The sequence below is a fragment of the Montipora capricornis genome, chromosome 7, assembly GCF_036669925.1.
Source record: "Montipora capricornis isolate CH-2021 chromosome 7, ASM3666992v2, whole genome shotgun sequence".
Lineage (NCBI taxonomy): Eukaryota > Metazoa > Cnidaria > Anthozoa > Scleractinia > Acroporidae > Montipora > Montipora capricornis.
The window spans coordinates 41,347,862-41,362,150 of record NC_090889.1 but is presented as its reverse complement, the minus strand read 5'-3'; the positions used below and the strand labels follow the sequence as shown (position 1 = coordinate 41,362,150).

General features: G+C 38.7%; 1 protein-coding gene across 2 annotated transcripts; it reads left to right on the top strand.

Moving 5' to 3' along the window:
* The first annotated feature begins 7,097 nt into the window (after positions 1 to 7,097).
* On the top strand, positions 7,098 to 13,623 carry LOC138057360 (uncharacterized). 2 transcript variants are annotated; one of them, XM_068903393.1, is made up of 4 exons: positions 7,104 to 7,209; positions 7,514 to 7,594; positions 10,694 to 10,828; positions 13,481 to 13,623. In XM_068903393.1, the coding sequence occupies exons 1-4, from the start codon at positions 7,129 to 7,131 to the stop codon at positions 13,610 to 13,612; spliced, it is 429 nt and encodes a 142-aa protein (XP_068759494.1). In that variant the 5' UTR covers positions 7,104 to 7,128; the 3' UTR covers positions 13,613 to 13,623. The 2 variants fall into 2 exon arrangements, 1 of the variants encoding a protein (XP_068759494.1); XR_011133649.1 differs by lacking the exon at positions 7,514 to 7,594 and having other exon boundaries at positions 7,098 to 7,209.
* The last annotated feature ends 666 nt before the right edge of the window (positions 13,624 to 14,289 follow it).

The window sequence follows — 14,289 nt, the reverse complement described above, 5'->3', positions numbered from 1 at the left end:
CCCAAACAGAGTAGAGACACTGTACTCTTAAAAGAGGTGAATCGTTTCACACAACTGAAAGATTATTTATGGCTTTTATTTTTAATGATTGCATATTCCAACGAAAATTGGTTCTGTCTCGCTCATGTAGTCTAATCGTTTGGGTCGGTGTAGTGTTGAGAGAAGCTGCCTTCTACCAGTGTGTCTCGGGTTAAATTCCCGATGTCGACGTCATTTTGGGTTCTCTTGGTCTCTGTCCTGATACTCAAGTTTTACTACTGTCCAGTTTTTTTTCCCTTAAAATGAGCCATGTATCCACTGTCATTATTCAGATCTCTGACTCAAATCCAAGGAAAGAGCATAAAAAGTATAAATTTATGCACTGGTCTTCTTGTGTTGAGGCACAGTTGTGTATTGATCAGCGCTTGGGACGCCCGAGTCCAGGGTCGATAGAAATTTTGCTCTACACCCTCCCTCTCCAACATTCAATCAATGAATCAATCCGTTTACTACAGTCATTGCGTAGGATGGGGATGCCCCGAGTGTCCGAGCCGGAGGGTCATGTATGAAACACATGACAGTTTGGGACGGTGCCTACTATTGTTATTGCGCATACTCGGGTTTCCTATCGGTGATGCCTACTAATACAGGGATATTTTTGCGCGGTTTAAGACTATACACTCATGTTCATGGATTATCTTTGAAAAATGCGTGTTTAACCCCAATTTTCTTGTTGGATTTCAATAGTACTTGTTAAGACCTGCATTTCCTGCACAATCATAAACCAGGGCAAAAATATCTTTGAATTAGTACTGAGGCACCATCCAAAATCAAGAAAAAGAAAATATAATAACAAATCTATACAAAAATTAATGAATTAGGAAATATGAATAATAGGAATCGTATCAACAATGAAATGATACATGAAATGGATCATATATGAACTGCGGGTATGAAATCGCGTTCATAACTGCGAAGATCATGGCTTCACTTGATTTCATATCCGCAGTTCATATATGATCCATTTCATATATCATTTCATCGTTGATTTATTCCTCACGGGAACATTGGAACCCACAAATGACCAGCTCCCAACGTCAGTGGCTTCATAGCTCAGTTGGTTAGAGCGTCGCACCGGTATCGCGAGGTCACGGGTTCAAACCTCGTTGAAGTCCTAAATTTTCAGGCTTCTTTACGTAATTGCAAAAATTGCGTTTGTAACTGCGAGGGTCATAGCTTCACTTGAAGAATCGTATCGGCTAAAAATATCCATTTAGAACGTAAAGTAAGCTAAAAAACCCTAAGTAATACTTTCACGCCACGTACTTACTTATAAACTATGCAAATCCAAATGGGAAAAATAATATATCAATCAGTATAGGTGATCACATGATTTCCAGAGCAATTTGGAATAAATCAGCTCGAGTAAAATTTTTCAAAGACGAGCAAAATTTCACGAGTCCGTAGGATCAGTGCAATTTGTAGTGTTTGAAAAACTTACAAGAGCTTATTTATTTCAAATTGCACTAGAAAATCATGTGATTGCTTATTAATAATATACATGAAAAAATTCCAGACGGTTAACCAGAAGAAACTCACGCGTATCACGCAATCAGAGAAAAATTACGCCATAAATTGCGTCATCCAGGGCGCGCGCTTGATTTAAAAGCAAAGACTTTTGATTTGTTCTGACCAAACCCTACTGTTTATTAGCCAATCATAATCCAGAATTTCCATGCGTCATTTGCACTGGTAATACACTTTTTGCACTGGTGCATTACACTTTTTGCACTGTGTTACACTGCACTGCTCTCAGCCAATCAGAATCGAGTAATTTTTTCATGTATATTATTATTAAGTGCGTAATATGAGCTAAAAATCTAAGAGCTACAATAAATTCATTTACAGCTGGCCTATAAATTTAAGAAGTTAACTCGTCGGTATTGTAAGTAATGTCTGTATTTCTTGTGTAAGTAGTGTTCCCCGTGTTGCAATAGAAATAAAATAAAATAAAATAATGAAAATTGATTTTTGAAAGTAGGTATATAAAGCAATAACTCGGTTACAGCTACTCATCAAAATCGTCTCTCCAGGTCCATTAAACGTCCTTGCCTGATGTGTAGACGCGAGAGAGGTTTTCTAACAAAAAGAATGTATTCCAACAAATGTGACAATGTCTCTAAGCAAGTGGCAACAATAACTCTGAATTCTTACCGAACTGTTCCTATTGTTGGCTCCAAATTGATATCTTCGCTTTTTTACAAAAAGCCCGAGCACATGGCATCAAGGACACCAAAAAAACGGCCACGTGACGCCAGACCAAAATTATTTAGGGGAGTCGGGAGCGACCTCAATTAAAGCAAGGGTGACACTATCATAAAATTTACAACTTCCTCGATTGCGTTTGACTTAAACAACTCCTATTTTCCACAAATTTACTTGTTATCCGACAGTTCAGTGTACAGACTTAACTGATTAGAGTGTAATAAGAAGTGCTAGTTTTGTACCCCATATTAACCATGTGAGCGTTAGCCGTACTAGTGGAAATGGGCCCACACAAGGACAGAGAAAAAATCTGACCAGGGTGTACAGACTCCTAAATTGGGGCTTGCCTTCTTACTTTATTTCTTTCTTTCAGAGTGACATTAAACAATTTACGCATCTTTTGTCAGTCTAAATGCAAACTTTCCCTTACTTTCATAACTTAGCTCTTCTTCTTTTCTCGGAAATTGCAATATTTCTGATTAATTGGTAAGAGGACTTCGTGTCATCCAATTCGATCCGTAATCATACTCGTGATAAACAAATCGGACTCCCGCTGCGAGGTCGTCCGATTTTATTATCTCCATATGATTACAGACGGACCGAATTGGACTCCACTCAGTCCTATTGCCATTACTCAATAAGTATAACAAGAAAGAGGTTTTGTGTCGTACATGCGCCACAAAATGAAACCAATACTAGGCGTTCTTGTTGAAGGCGAATATTATCGAGTCGTTGTCTCAACTTTTCAGAGCGACCTCTTCGCTCCATAATTGCTAACAGAGAGTCGACGAGGGCAAGAACAAGAGAGAATAATAGAATTAACTAGCAAAACAGTAGCTTTGCGCGCTCCGCACATATGTACATGCGCTTACATTTTCGTACATTTCTTTGCCGTCCTCGTCCCGATAACGACGTGAAATGAACCAGTTTGAGGTTATCTTGAGGCCCTGTGCAACATAGTTAATAGATGTAGGCTGGTTATGAAACTCGACAAGTTTCTTTGTTTCATGTTTTTGTTCGCTTTTTTGGCCTTGACCCTGCACAAAACCCGACAAAAACACAATTTTTTCGGCAGGATAACCAATCAAAAGCTTCGGCTAATTTATTCATATTTAACTTGCGAACCAAGAACAAAAGATTGTGCAGGGTCACGGTCGGTTCAACATCTAATTGCGACTGTATTGTTTCTGCTTTTGAAATTCCCAGGGTTTCATAACCAGTCCCTAGATTAACTATGTGTGCACCCGACATCAAATTTTTATTTTAAAAAATACCAAAAAAACAAAGATAATTATAGCTGACGTTCTCACAGCAGTTGACGTCGTCTATGCTTAATTTCGGTCTCATCAAGTTATCACAGCTGTTGAGTCCCTAAAGTTCAAGTTCAAGTTCAAGTTTATTTTCAAACATGAAAGTTAAATTTTGCAATGAACACTACACGCATATAGCAATCCTAATCGAGGCGTGCGATGTAATCGCGTACATGGCGCAAACTTAATAGAAACGATTTTAAGATAAAATAAAACCTAACAATACACATTGGGATTACACAATGGACAGACTGAAGAACCGTTGCATAAGTATTACAATATTATTAAAGTAAGTGAATAAATAATGAAATAAAACAGAATTATAAGGTACGATAGTAATGATTATTCAGTTTTGTTATCTATGAGTAGGCATCAACATAAGCATCCTCAACTCAGAGTACTGTAAGCAGAGATTTCCTAATTCGTTTTTTAATGGCCTTTTTGTAAGTGCGCGCCAATCAAGATGAAGAGAGTTTCATAAGCTTGTTCCAAAGTTTGCAAAAGACTTCAACTGTAAGCTCAGTCGCGATTCGCTAACAATAGTTGCCCATAGCTGATGATCGTGTATTATATAGGACCTTTTCAACCAACCTCTAGAAACACCAATAAAAATAGAGAAATGTACGAACTCAGGTGGACGAACAAAAGAAGCTAATGAGAGATCTTTTGTTTTCATCCACAATGAACATGGCGGCGGCGATGACGTCACGTGAAAACCTCCTAATTATGAATGTTAGATGAACGATTCAATAGTTTCTGAATGTTCTTCGGTACAATATTATTAAAGATATCATGCATATGGGTAGATACTGTTTCAAAGTAAAGCATATCACTTGGAAGAATATTAGAAGAGACAAACAATGGGGTAGCATGGGATCTAGCATTACAAAAGAATATAAGGCGGCGAGCTCGTTTTTGAAGAACAAGAATCTTCCTTAAATCAGGCTGAGCAGCTTGGCCCCAAGCTATACTGGAAAAGACACGTGGAAATACGAGTGATCGATAAATTTGAAATCTTCGCAAATTAGTTTCTTTGAAAGGGTGCATGTGATGATGAAACACTCAAAGGGTAGCACTCTTCTAAGAAAGCCCAGAAAACGAAAATTTCATTAGAAATTGTTTTGCCCCACGGTTTGTCCCGTTGAATCTAAGCCGAGTTCACGGTTTCTGACGCCATATTGGTTGGGGATAAAACACAGGTTAAATTACAGTGAATGTATGGCTATTTGGCCATTTATGAATGAGGTCTATATATATATATAGATATATCTCGAATGAAAATGTGAAAAATAAGACAACTGACATATTATAAATCAGTAGTCTCTAAGAATTGCAGATGTTAGGTCTAAATATATTTCATTTCCTGTCAGTGGGTTGTCAGGTATGTTGTACCTGGGAGCTTAAGTACTCCTTTAATTTGACTTAAAACTGCAGCAAATTTATCATTAAGGTGCCCCTTGAAGGAGTACAATGCGACGGTTCAGGTGAGTAATTGAGGTGTTACTAAAACGAGGAACCGTGGATCGTGGAACCTGTGGAACCACTTCAAAAACACCTTTATTCCCAAAACAACCCTAGACGATTATTTCTTTGAAGTTGCACAGTTTTTTGTTGGAAACCATGGTCAAGTTGATGGTAGCGTGTTTATTTTGATCTAAACTAGTAGTAGCTATCGCTAAGTGCCAACGAAACAGTCAATATAATACATAGTTTACAGATTTGTATCAGAGTTCCAAAACACCCAATAATATGGAAAGTACCGCTGTAATTTTTGAACGGCCGTAATTTTAACAGGAAAATACAATAATTAAGTTGAATAAAATCAGTGCGATGTAAAAAATCGCCAAAGCGTTTTCAGACTTTTCAGCGTGGAGCATGTAACGGGCCAGTCAAACTCTCTCGAACATGAAAGTTGTTTCACTTGTAGAAATTTTATTTTGCAAGATGCAACCATGAATTACAAGTCAAATTGATCGTTTCATTTTTTACTTTGCAGACAACATATTTTCTTTGAAAATTAAATTAAATTGTTCACGACTCAATGGTTACAAAACGAAAACACAAAGTGCGCTACTCGCGGGCCGAAACAGCGGCCGATTAGAACACGAACGCCCGTTTAGTTTTGGGCTCGTTCACTCAATATAGAACACGGTGGTTCGAAAATAAATATTAAAGAACACTCAAAGCAAGCATACACAACACAATGGTCAGGGAAATGGGAAAAATGTGTTTTCACTCACTTCCGAGCACAAGATCATCAATAGTCGCTCGGGTCATGCAAGTTTGTCTAATGACACACATCAAAACACGCGCTTTCATTGGTCCCTACTAAAATCTCCAGGGAATCTTACATTACACTACGTAGCCTTACATTACACTTTTCACACAACGATCGACATACTTCGCGCGGCATTAGGCTGGCCGCCTCGCAAGCCTCGCGTCTTCGCTCTGCTTGCTCGTTGGCAATAAAGTATTACTTAGTACTCACCTACCCACTTACCTACCTTTTATCACATTAACTTTCGTTGTTTCATCTTTTAGTCGGTTAATTTACTTTAGAAGATATTAGCTCCTTCGAACTACTCAATTTTTTTTATTTATTAACTTTGCCAGTCAAGCTGGCAGAGCGTTACAACAGCTTGCGCCAATTACTGTGTCCCCTTTTTTTAGCCTCCCAACCATGATACACAAGAGAAGACAGACCACAACACCGGGAACTACGTGCCCTACTCTTAGCCTGCGACAAGTGTATGGGTTCTTTTACGCCCCACAGGATTATTAACTTTGAAGGGTTGTGAGACGGGACCTCCGGCTTATCGTCCTTATCCGAGAAGACTTGAAAGTCTAACCATTTGCAGATGTAGTTACAAAGCACTTTCTCCTCAGTTATTTAAAGACCCTGAGTGTTGGTCCGGCCGGAGTTGAACTCGCGACCTCCTGCGTGACAGTCCGGTGCTCAACCATCTGAGCCACCGGTGCGCGATACACCATAAACCTGACTTTAAGTAAAGTTAAGTGTGTGTATGACTCTTATACCATTTCTCCAAAATTCGAAGGTCGTCTTTTCTTTCTTGTCTGTAGATGAACTCTCTGAAATAATCCCCAAAATGTTTGACTTGCACTTTTTAGATTTTGTTTTCGTCGTATATCTTAAAGGTATCCAGCTTCTTATAATCAGAAAGAAAACGGCAAAATAAAAGTTAAAGGAGGTAGTAAAAAACGTTTGGAATAAGAGAACTTGAAACAGCAACATATGATGTACTTACAATACTTTCAACAATTGTATTTAAAAGCAGTTTGTTATTTATCTAAAATATTTAATAGCTCGTATAGAAGTATACACTGGCTAAGAGGGATAGGCACTTAAAGTGTGATAAAAGCAAGGCAAGCTTTTTAACAATGTACCTGAACAGGTGTTGAAAACAGCATGTATTTTTGCTATATTCCAGCTTCCGTACAGCTGCGAAAACGTACCATACACGGTATAAAAATGAATGTGTCAACGTAGTTCTAATCAACGAAGTGTGTATACTAAGCGAGAAAGAGAGATCCAAGTCCGAGCCAGATCGTCAGGATGAATTTCTCCAAGCTCATGCTCTTCTTTGATATATCATTTATTTGGGTGTTGGCTTCCACAGGTACAGCGACCAAAGAGGTGATGGCTCTGATTTTTTGCTTTTTTCTTGGCCAAATTATAACCTTAATGTGACTTAAAAACCTAACTTCAACCTCAACAACTGCGAAAAAGCCCATATATAGTACTAAACTTCCCGAAAGGAGGCGTTCCTGAAATCGCTCATGGCAACCATGGTTATGCCCTATATTTTTGACCAAAGCTGTACCTCTTGTATATAGTTTCTCACTTTTGAATTCCCGGCAAAATTCAGAACATAGCTTTCTTTTATTTAAATGTTTCATCCCTAACGTGTTTTTGCCTTTTTCAAAAACAATATTTCAAGGGGGCTAGCAAGTCAAAGGGGATCCGCAATGCCTCATTATCCACATGGGTGCGGTCCACAGAGCTAACACCCACAATGCGAGTAAGTGCATCCCACTTGTATCTCTAGGTCTTGAAGTTCACCGTGGTAACAAAATAAAGAAGCAATCTTCTTAGTTTGATTTATGGAGGTACTGCAGCCCAGTGTTAAGTGCTTTCCTTCAGATCCGGAGATCCCGGGTTCCAGATCCGTTCTGACCACTCGTTGAATTTGACCCTGTTAGTACCTGGTTCTAATTCTAGGATGCACTTGTAAATAACCAACTGGTTCGCTTCCGGCCAGTTGGAATTCTTAAAAGCGGAGCTCAGGCGCCAGCGGAGTACCATGGGTAAGAATTTTGGGTAAATCTATAGATGCGAGAAATTTTGGTTATGACGTCAGCGCACTTATTAAAGTCAAGTATCGGAGTGAGAAAAACTTAAAGCTGGGTGTTCACTTTTAATTTGTTTAGAGATTTTTTTTGCTCTGTATTGCAATTTTTGACATATCTTTAGAAGATTTTAAATTTTGAATCTGATTAGGTTGCCTGGACGACCTATGACAAAAGAGCAGAAACGAAATAACTCGTTTTAGGTTGTTTTATTTTTTTTTTATTTGACTGCTTTTCGTCAAGACTAAACAAAAAAATAAAAACTGTTTTATCCCGTAAATTCGTTGTTTAAGTAAGGCCAATAAGAAACCCGGGAGCTTGGCTAAACCAAATTTATTAAGAACTGAACTACGGATATCAGATTTCCAGCATTTTCATTGGCTCGATAGAAACAGGCTGCCAGTTCATATACCGCTGTACCTAATATGGTCAAGGAAGGCGTCAGCAATAAAGTGAGCTGAAAACATTTTTGCAGCTCTGAGAAAAAAAATGACCAACAAAACCCGTTTTCAACCGGACTTGACCGAGGCAGAAGTCGATGCTTTAAGACTGGTTTCCATATGATCTGCAATGGTCTGCGGTCGGTCTGCGACACGATCGTCGATCGATAGGTCTGCACCACGTCACAGACATGTGGAAATGCACACGGTCTGGATGATCGGGAAAGTTGAATCTATTTCTACTTTGGCGACCACTACGACGCTTCCGACTAAGAAATTTTTAATGGAAACCTGTGTCTGAGATGATCTGTGTACTATCGGCACACTACTGTTCGTATTGATACACGTCTAATCAGACTTGAAGTAAGTTCGCTTCTTTTTCTCCTCGCTTCACAGAGGATTAATGGTATGCTTGTCTGCGATCGCTTCAGATTTAAATGGAAACATTTGCCTTCTGTGTTTACAATCGTCTGCGATAAGACCGACACCGACAGCTTCCGATGGTCGCAGACTGTCGCAGATCATATGGAAACCAGGCTTTAGTCGACAATACTACCCCCAGAAACATCATGGAATTTTTAATGAAACAATTATTTTACTCGGGCTTGCTGGATGTAAACTGATTATAACGAACTCGGTGCTACGCACCTCGTTGTTTATCTATCACTTCATATCCAGCGAGCCCTCGTAGAGTAATTGTTAAATACTAGGAGTAATCAAAGATTAATAAGTGCGTTCGAAGTTCAATGAATTTAGCTAAAATCATACAAAGAACATAGGAGGAAATTAGTTGAGACATTAAAGGAGAAAGAAGAAGTATTTAAACAGCAACCATTCATCCGTGCCAGAGGCAGCACAAAGATATTGTAAATATGCAACAATCTGATGATGATTATGTAGATTTATTGAATATGGTAGAAAGGCACACTCGTTGCAGTACAAATTATTGTCTTAGAAAAAAACAGAATGAATCAGATCTCAGGTGTAGGTTTCATTTTCCATTTCAACCTTGCACCAGTACAAAGCTAGAATTAGATGGAAATGCCAAATACAAGGCAAATCGATGTGACGTCATAACTGCCCAACCGATAGAAAGCCCAAAAAACCCTCAGAGCTTTCGCTAGCGTTTACAGGAGACCCACGAAATTAGGAAGCCTTCTCCTTCGTCGAGCGCAATTAGTTACTCGTGCTGTTTCATTGGTCCTGAAAAGCTCCTAAGGGGAGAGGTCAATTAAATATGTTTCTTTTATTCCTTCTTTAAAGGATATCAAAAGAATTTGAAAACAAAAAAATCGTGAGAGAAGGAAAGTCAAACTCAATGTACGCGAATAAGTTAATGCAGCAGGTATGCATTAGATTCATTTCTACTCGGGCAATTACTCCCTGATCTAGAGACATTTAAAATATGAAGTTAGCTACATACGGAATTTTCTTAAAAGTATATTTGTTAGTAGAAGCAAAAACTTTTAGCAAGTTTTTGTCTCCTTTTAAAAATCCAATTTTAATAGTGTACGATACATGTTACCTAATTTGTAAGCTTTTGTATTGGATATATTTTCAATGAAGTGTTATTAATGTTAAAAAAAAAAATCCAAGCGCGTTTTTCTTCTTGCTTAACAAAAGAGACATGTGCGACACTCATTTGCATTAGATTTGGCACATGTAAAATGCAACGTTTAACAAGGGCCTCAGCAAACTTTATTCAACATACGTTTTCGACAGTTCCTAGAGATAACTTTCCGCAAAGAAGCAGCACACAAATCTGCGAGCCATCAGCGGGGGAATGAAAATCCGAACCTTAGACATCTCAGGTTTTTATTCATTTTAAGAGCGCTGAAATAAGTGATCACCTTGATTGTCAACGGTAGTTTCACCGTCTTCGTGTCTCGTAACCATTTTTTACTGATGTTGTAAAAAGAGAGTTAAATTAATGACACCAACGGTCGCACGACTTAGTGCAAGAACATGATGCACTAATATAATTAGCTGACATGTTCGTTGCCACGACGACATCAATATCGTCACATGTGAAAAATAAAAACAGTATCTTCACTTTTTGCGCGACGAAGATATCAAATTTTAGGAACAAGAAAAATCCCGTGATTTCTTCCATATCTATACAAAAAAATAAATTATATGGTTAAGTCCATTAGGCTGAAAAACAGTGAACTTGCTCGGGCATTTCGTAATTTATGGTCACTCGTGATGTTTTGAGAACTTTCAAACCATCAATCGTTGCCATAAATCACAAAGTAATGCCCCGTGAGGCAGTTGTTAAATTTAATCATTGTATAAAAATATTTAGAGTTTACTTTGCTGTTATGTCTACAGACTTCGTTGTATAGAAAGTGCAAAACTCAAGAGGATTGCTCTGTAGACGAGTGTTGTGCCTTCTGGAGAAGAGGAGAAGTGAAACTTTGCAAAAAGAATCTCTTAAGAAAGCAGCGATGTTATCCTTTACAAATCGTAAGTAAAAAAGAAACTGAAAACGTCCCTTCTAATTAATGTAAACCCCCAGGGGCCTGCATTTGCAAAATTTCCTAAATATTGTGTATGCTAGATTTCTTCCAACTTTAGGCTGTCGAAAGGTGAAAATCTAAATAACCTGCGTTAAAGGCGTTCTTTTCTTTATCGAAAGCGCCCTTTCTAAAGAAAAGTCTGCCTGATCGCGGGTTAGAATCTAAACAGCGCGTGTCGCGAGTCGTGGGTCCAGCAAAATGTATTCTCCTACATGCAAACTTTGTCTTTCTCTGCTTTGATGGGAGCCACATTCCTTGGGCAAATACATTTGTTCTGTAGCACTATCGTAAAGTATTTTCTGAAAGGCAAGTCAGGGTTAAAGATTAGGGTTAAGGTTTGCTCTTAGCTCAATTCTTCCTCATTATCTGCACATATGAAGTAACTTTTTAGCAGTGAGAGAAAATAGGTGAATTTTCAAACTTTTACGAAAAACAGTAGCGTGTCGTTCGCTGTTAGACTTAAAGTGTATGTGACAGATTACTCTTTATTTACTCAAGCGAAAGATCAGATAAAACAACCAAAAAAATTATATACCGATTGTCATTGGATGCCTTTCAAAATTGGGATTTTCACTTCCGGGGGTTACCAAACCGTGCGAGTAAGGAGTATATTGCACACCAGCGACATCAATACCAGAACGATTCCAGGGCCCAAATTTTCCCTGTTTTCAAACTGCTGCACCTATCGTGATTGGTGCTCTTGGAAGCATATCAAAAGGTGCAAAGACCTGGTTTGGCAAGCTAGATGTACCTGACTTCCTTGGAAGTGTACAATTATCGGCCATCCTTGGAACTGCTCCGCACTTGTTACGGAAAGTGTTGTGTCTCTAAGCTACGGGGAGTTGCTGAGACACAATAAACATTACCCAGTAGAAAACCCGACAACTGGAGAGAATCGAATAATAATAACAATAATAATAGTAATAATAATAATAATAATAATAGCTAGTAATAATTGTCACTTTAATCGCCGTCGCAAGTACGTCAACGACGCAGCTCAACAAGGTCCAACCGAAAGCATGCTATGGCGCCTCTGGCTGCCGCTATACGGTCCATGTGTTCGAATGTGTGACCTTGGATCACAGCTTACAGCCAGATGGAATCAACTGTATGCTGGTTTTTTCTGGAGGGGGGAAACCGGAGGACCCGGAGAAAAACCCTCGGAGCAGGGTACAGAACCAACACAAAGTCAACCCACTTATGGCGTCGGGTCAGGGAACCGAACCTGGGTCACATTGGTGAAATTTCAAATTCCTTTCGTTCCTGTATTGACGTCACTGGCCTGCTATTTCCAGTCTCCTTACTAGCGCGGTTTTGTACCCCACGGGAAGTGAAAATTCCGATTTTTTAAGTGCTACTGTGACCAAAAATCAATTCTACTTATTTTTTGTATTTTAAAACTATGTGAACTGAACATTAAGTGACCCAGGTTTTAATTCTTCATCTCAATATACCCCTGTTTATTTTTACTGAAATTTTCCTAATTAATGATCCGCTATTACTAACTTCAAAATCTTGAGAGAGGTAGATCGAGGATAAGATGATGTCAAAGACTCCCTCGTTTAAAAATGCAATGCGTGTGCACGCGTTGAAGTAACATGCCCCCCGGGAGTTTCGAACTGTCAGGCTGTTAAACTCGAGTTTTGCATGAATAATAAGCTGCGCTTACACACTGCAACTTTAAGCTAGTGAGTCTTTGACGTCATCTTATCCTCGATCCAACCCTCTGAGGTCCAATCTGTCAGTCTTGGACGTGAATAATGGCGGACCCTGAAATCTTTAACTTGCACTCAAAGAAAACAGCCTTAGGATAAAATTCAAAGCTCACAATTTGGCCATTCAGGTGTCAAGCAACTTGACGCTTTCGAAATCTGAAGGGAGAAGGGAAGTGAATTTTTAGGTCATAAAAGCACTTTAAAGGGATAAAAGGTATCGAATAAAAATCAGCATTCACTACTTGCACAATCCCACAATGTAATCCGTTTTGGGGGTTCTTTACACAAAAACAATACAAGTTATTTACTCTTGGGACTGTATCATGCTTCAGTGAACATGATATCCATTGTTTTAATGCAAATAACGCACCCACCCCCCCCCCCCCCCAAAAAAAAAAGAGCTGTATTATGGGATTTGTGCAAGTAGGGAATGGACTATTTTTGGTTGTTTTTATGTCAAAAACCACGATCTTTCGATTAGGTGAATAAAGAAAAATCTATCATATACACTTTAAACTCAATGCTAAATCTCGCTATTACCTTCTTATCCTCTTGCCTTTATATCTGCTTTACTTCAATAACTTCTTCCTCACCATTTTTCTTAACTTCTTTCTTTTTTGGTTGCTATTTTCGTTGTTCTTCTCTTATTTGCTTGGTTTTTCCATAACGTTTTTACTTTTGCTGTGTATTAATGATCCTCTCTGGTTTGTCACTACCTCGTTTGAACTCTCTGCTGCTTTTCTCCGTTATTTGCCACCACGATTTTGACGGGTTTAATTTTTTGAGTTTCAGTGTTGACTAATCAGAGCAAAAAAAATCAATAGTTAAAAAGGAACGTTTGATCTGAATTGCATTTCAGTGTTTTTTAATTCCTTTCATTTCAGCCCGGAATGTCACTTGTTTGCCCATGTGCACCAGGCCTCACATGTGCTTTGCCAGCACCGGCCTCTGACAAGAGAAAGACAGTGTACCGATGCACAAAAATCCCTATATCCATAGATGAGATAGACAGATAATTTTAGCAAGCCCGGCCCATCATCCGTGATTCATTTTCGTGTCAGCTGCCTTCAGAAACCCATTGGACGTTGATTATGCAAACTTTCTAACAGAAGAGGGCGTTGTATATCTCGATGTACGTACTACTAGGAAAAAGCGAGAGACAAATAAACTATTTTCAGGTTTATGACTAAATTTGATTTCTTTCGTTTGTTGATACTACGGGAAGTACAGAGTTGCGATGGAGTTAAATAAACTGCACGTACGTTTAAGGCCTAAGGTATCCCTTACCTTTATGCTGCGTTATCGGTACTAAAACAAGATCTGCCATTGTCCACTTATAAGATTTTGGCTATGTCTCTGGAGATTTTTGGTCACGCGGTTGCAAGCCAAGGACATCCGGCGAGTTAAAAGTCAGCAATAGGCAATAGGCCATTTCCGAGTTCATGTCTGCCTCCTCTTCAAAGCGAGTTTAAGTGCGAAGTTTTTGTGATGGTAATTACTTCTACTTTACATATGAATGAAAATTAATTTTCTCAACAAAAACTTAGCTCTTAGACTCGCTTTGAAAAAGAGGTAGACATGAACTCGGAAATGGCCTATTCGGTAAATACCATAGTACTCTTTGTTTGTCTCCCCAAATTTTGCATAAGCATTGTTTTTGTTTTCTCTTAGGACCATTGTAAGCCCCAAGAGA

What these genes read in the sequence shown, in the direction of transcription:
- LOC138057360 (XM_068903393.1), top strand. Translation starts at nt 7,129, where the DNA reads ATGAATTTCTCCAAGCTCATGCTCTTCTTTGATATATCATTTATTTGG. An exon ending in CAGGTACAGCGACCAAAGAG is followed by an intron (nt 7,210 to 7,513) that starts GTGATGGCTCTG and finishes CAATATTTCAAG; the next exon opens with GGGGCTAGCAAGTCAAAGGG. An exon ending in AGCTAACACCCACAATGCGA is followed by an intron (nt 7,595 to 10,693) that starts GTAAGTGCATCC and finishes TTATGTCTACAG; the next exon opens with ACTTCGTTGTATAGAAAGTG.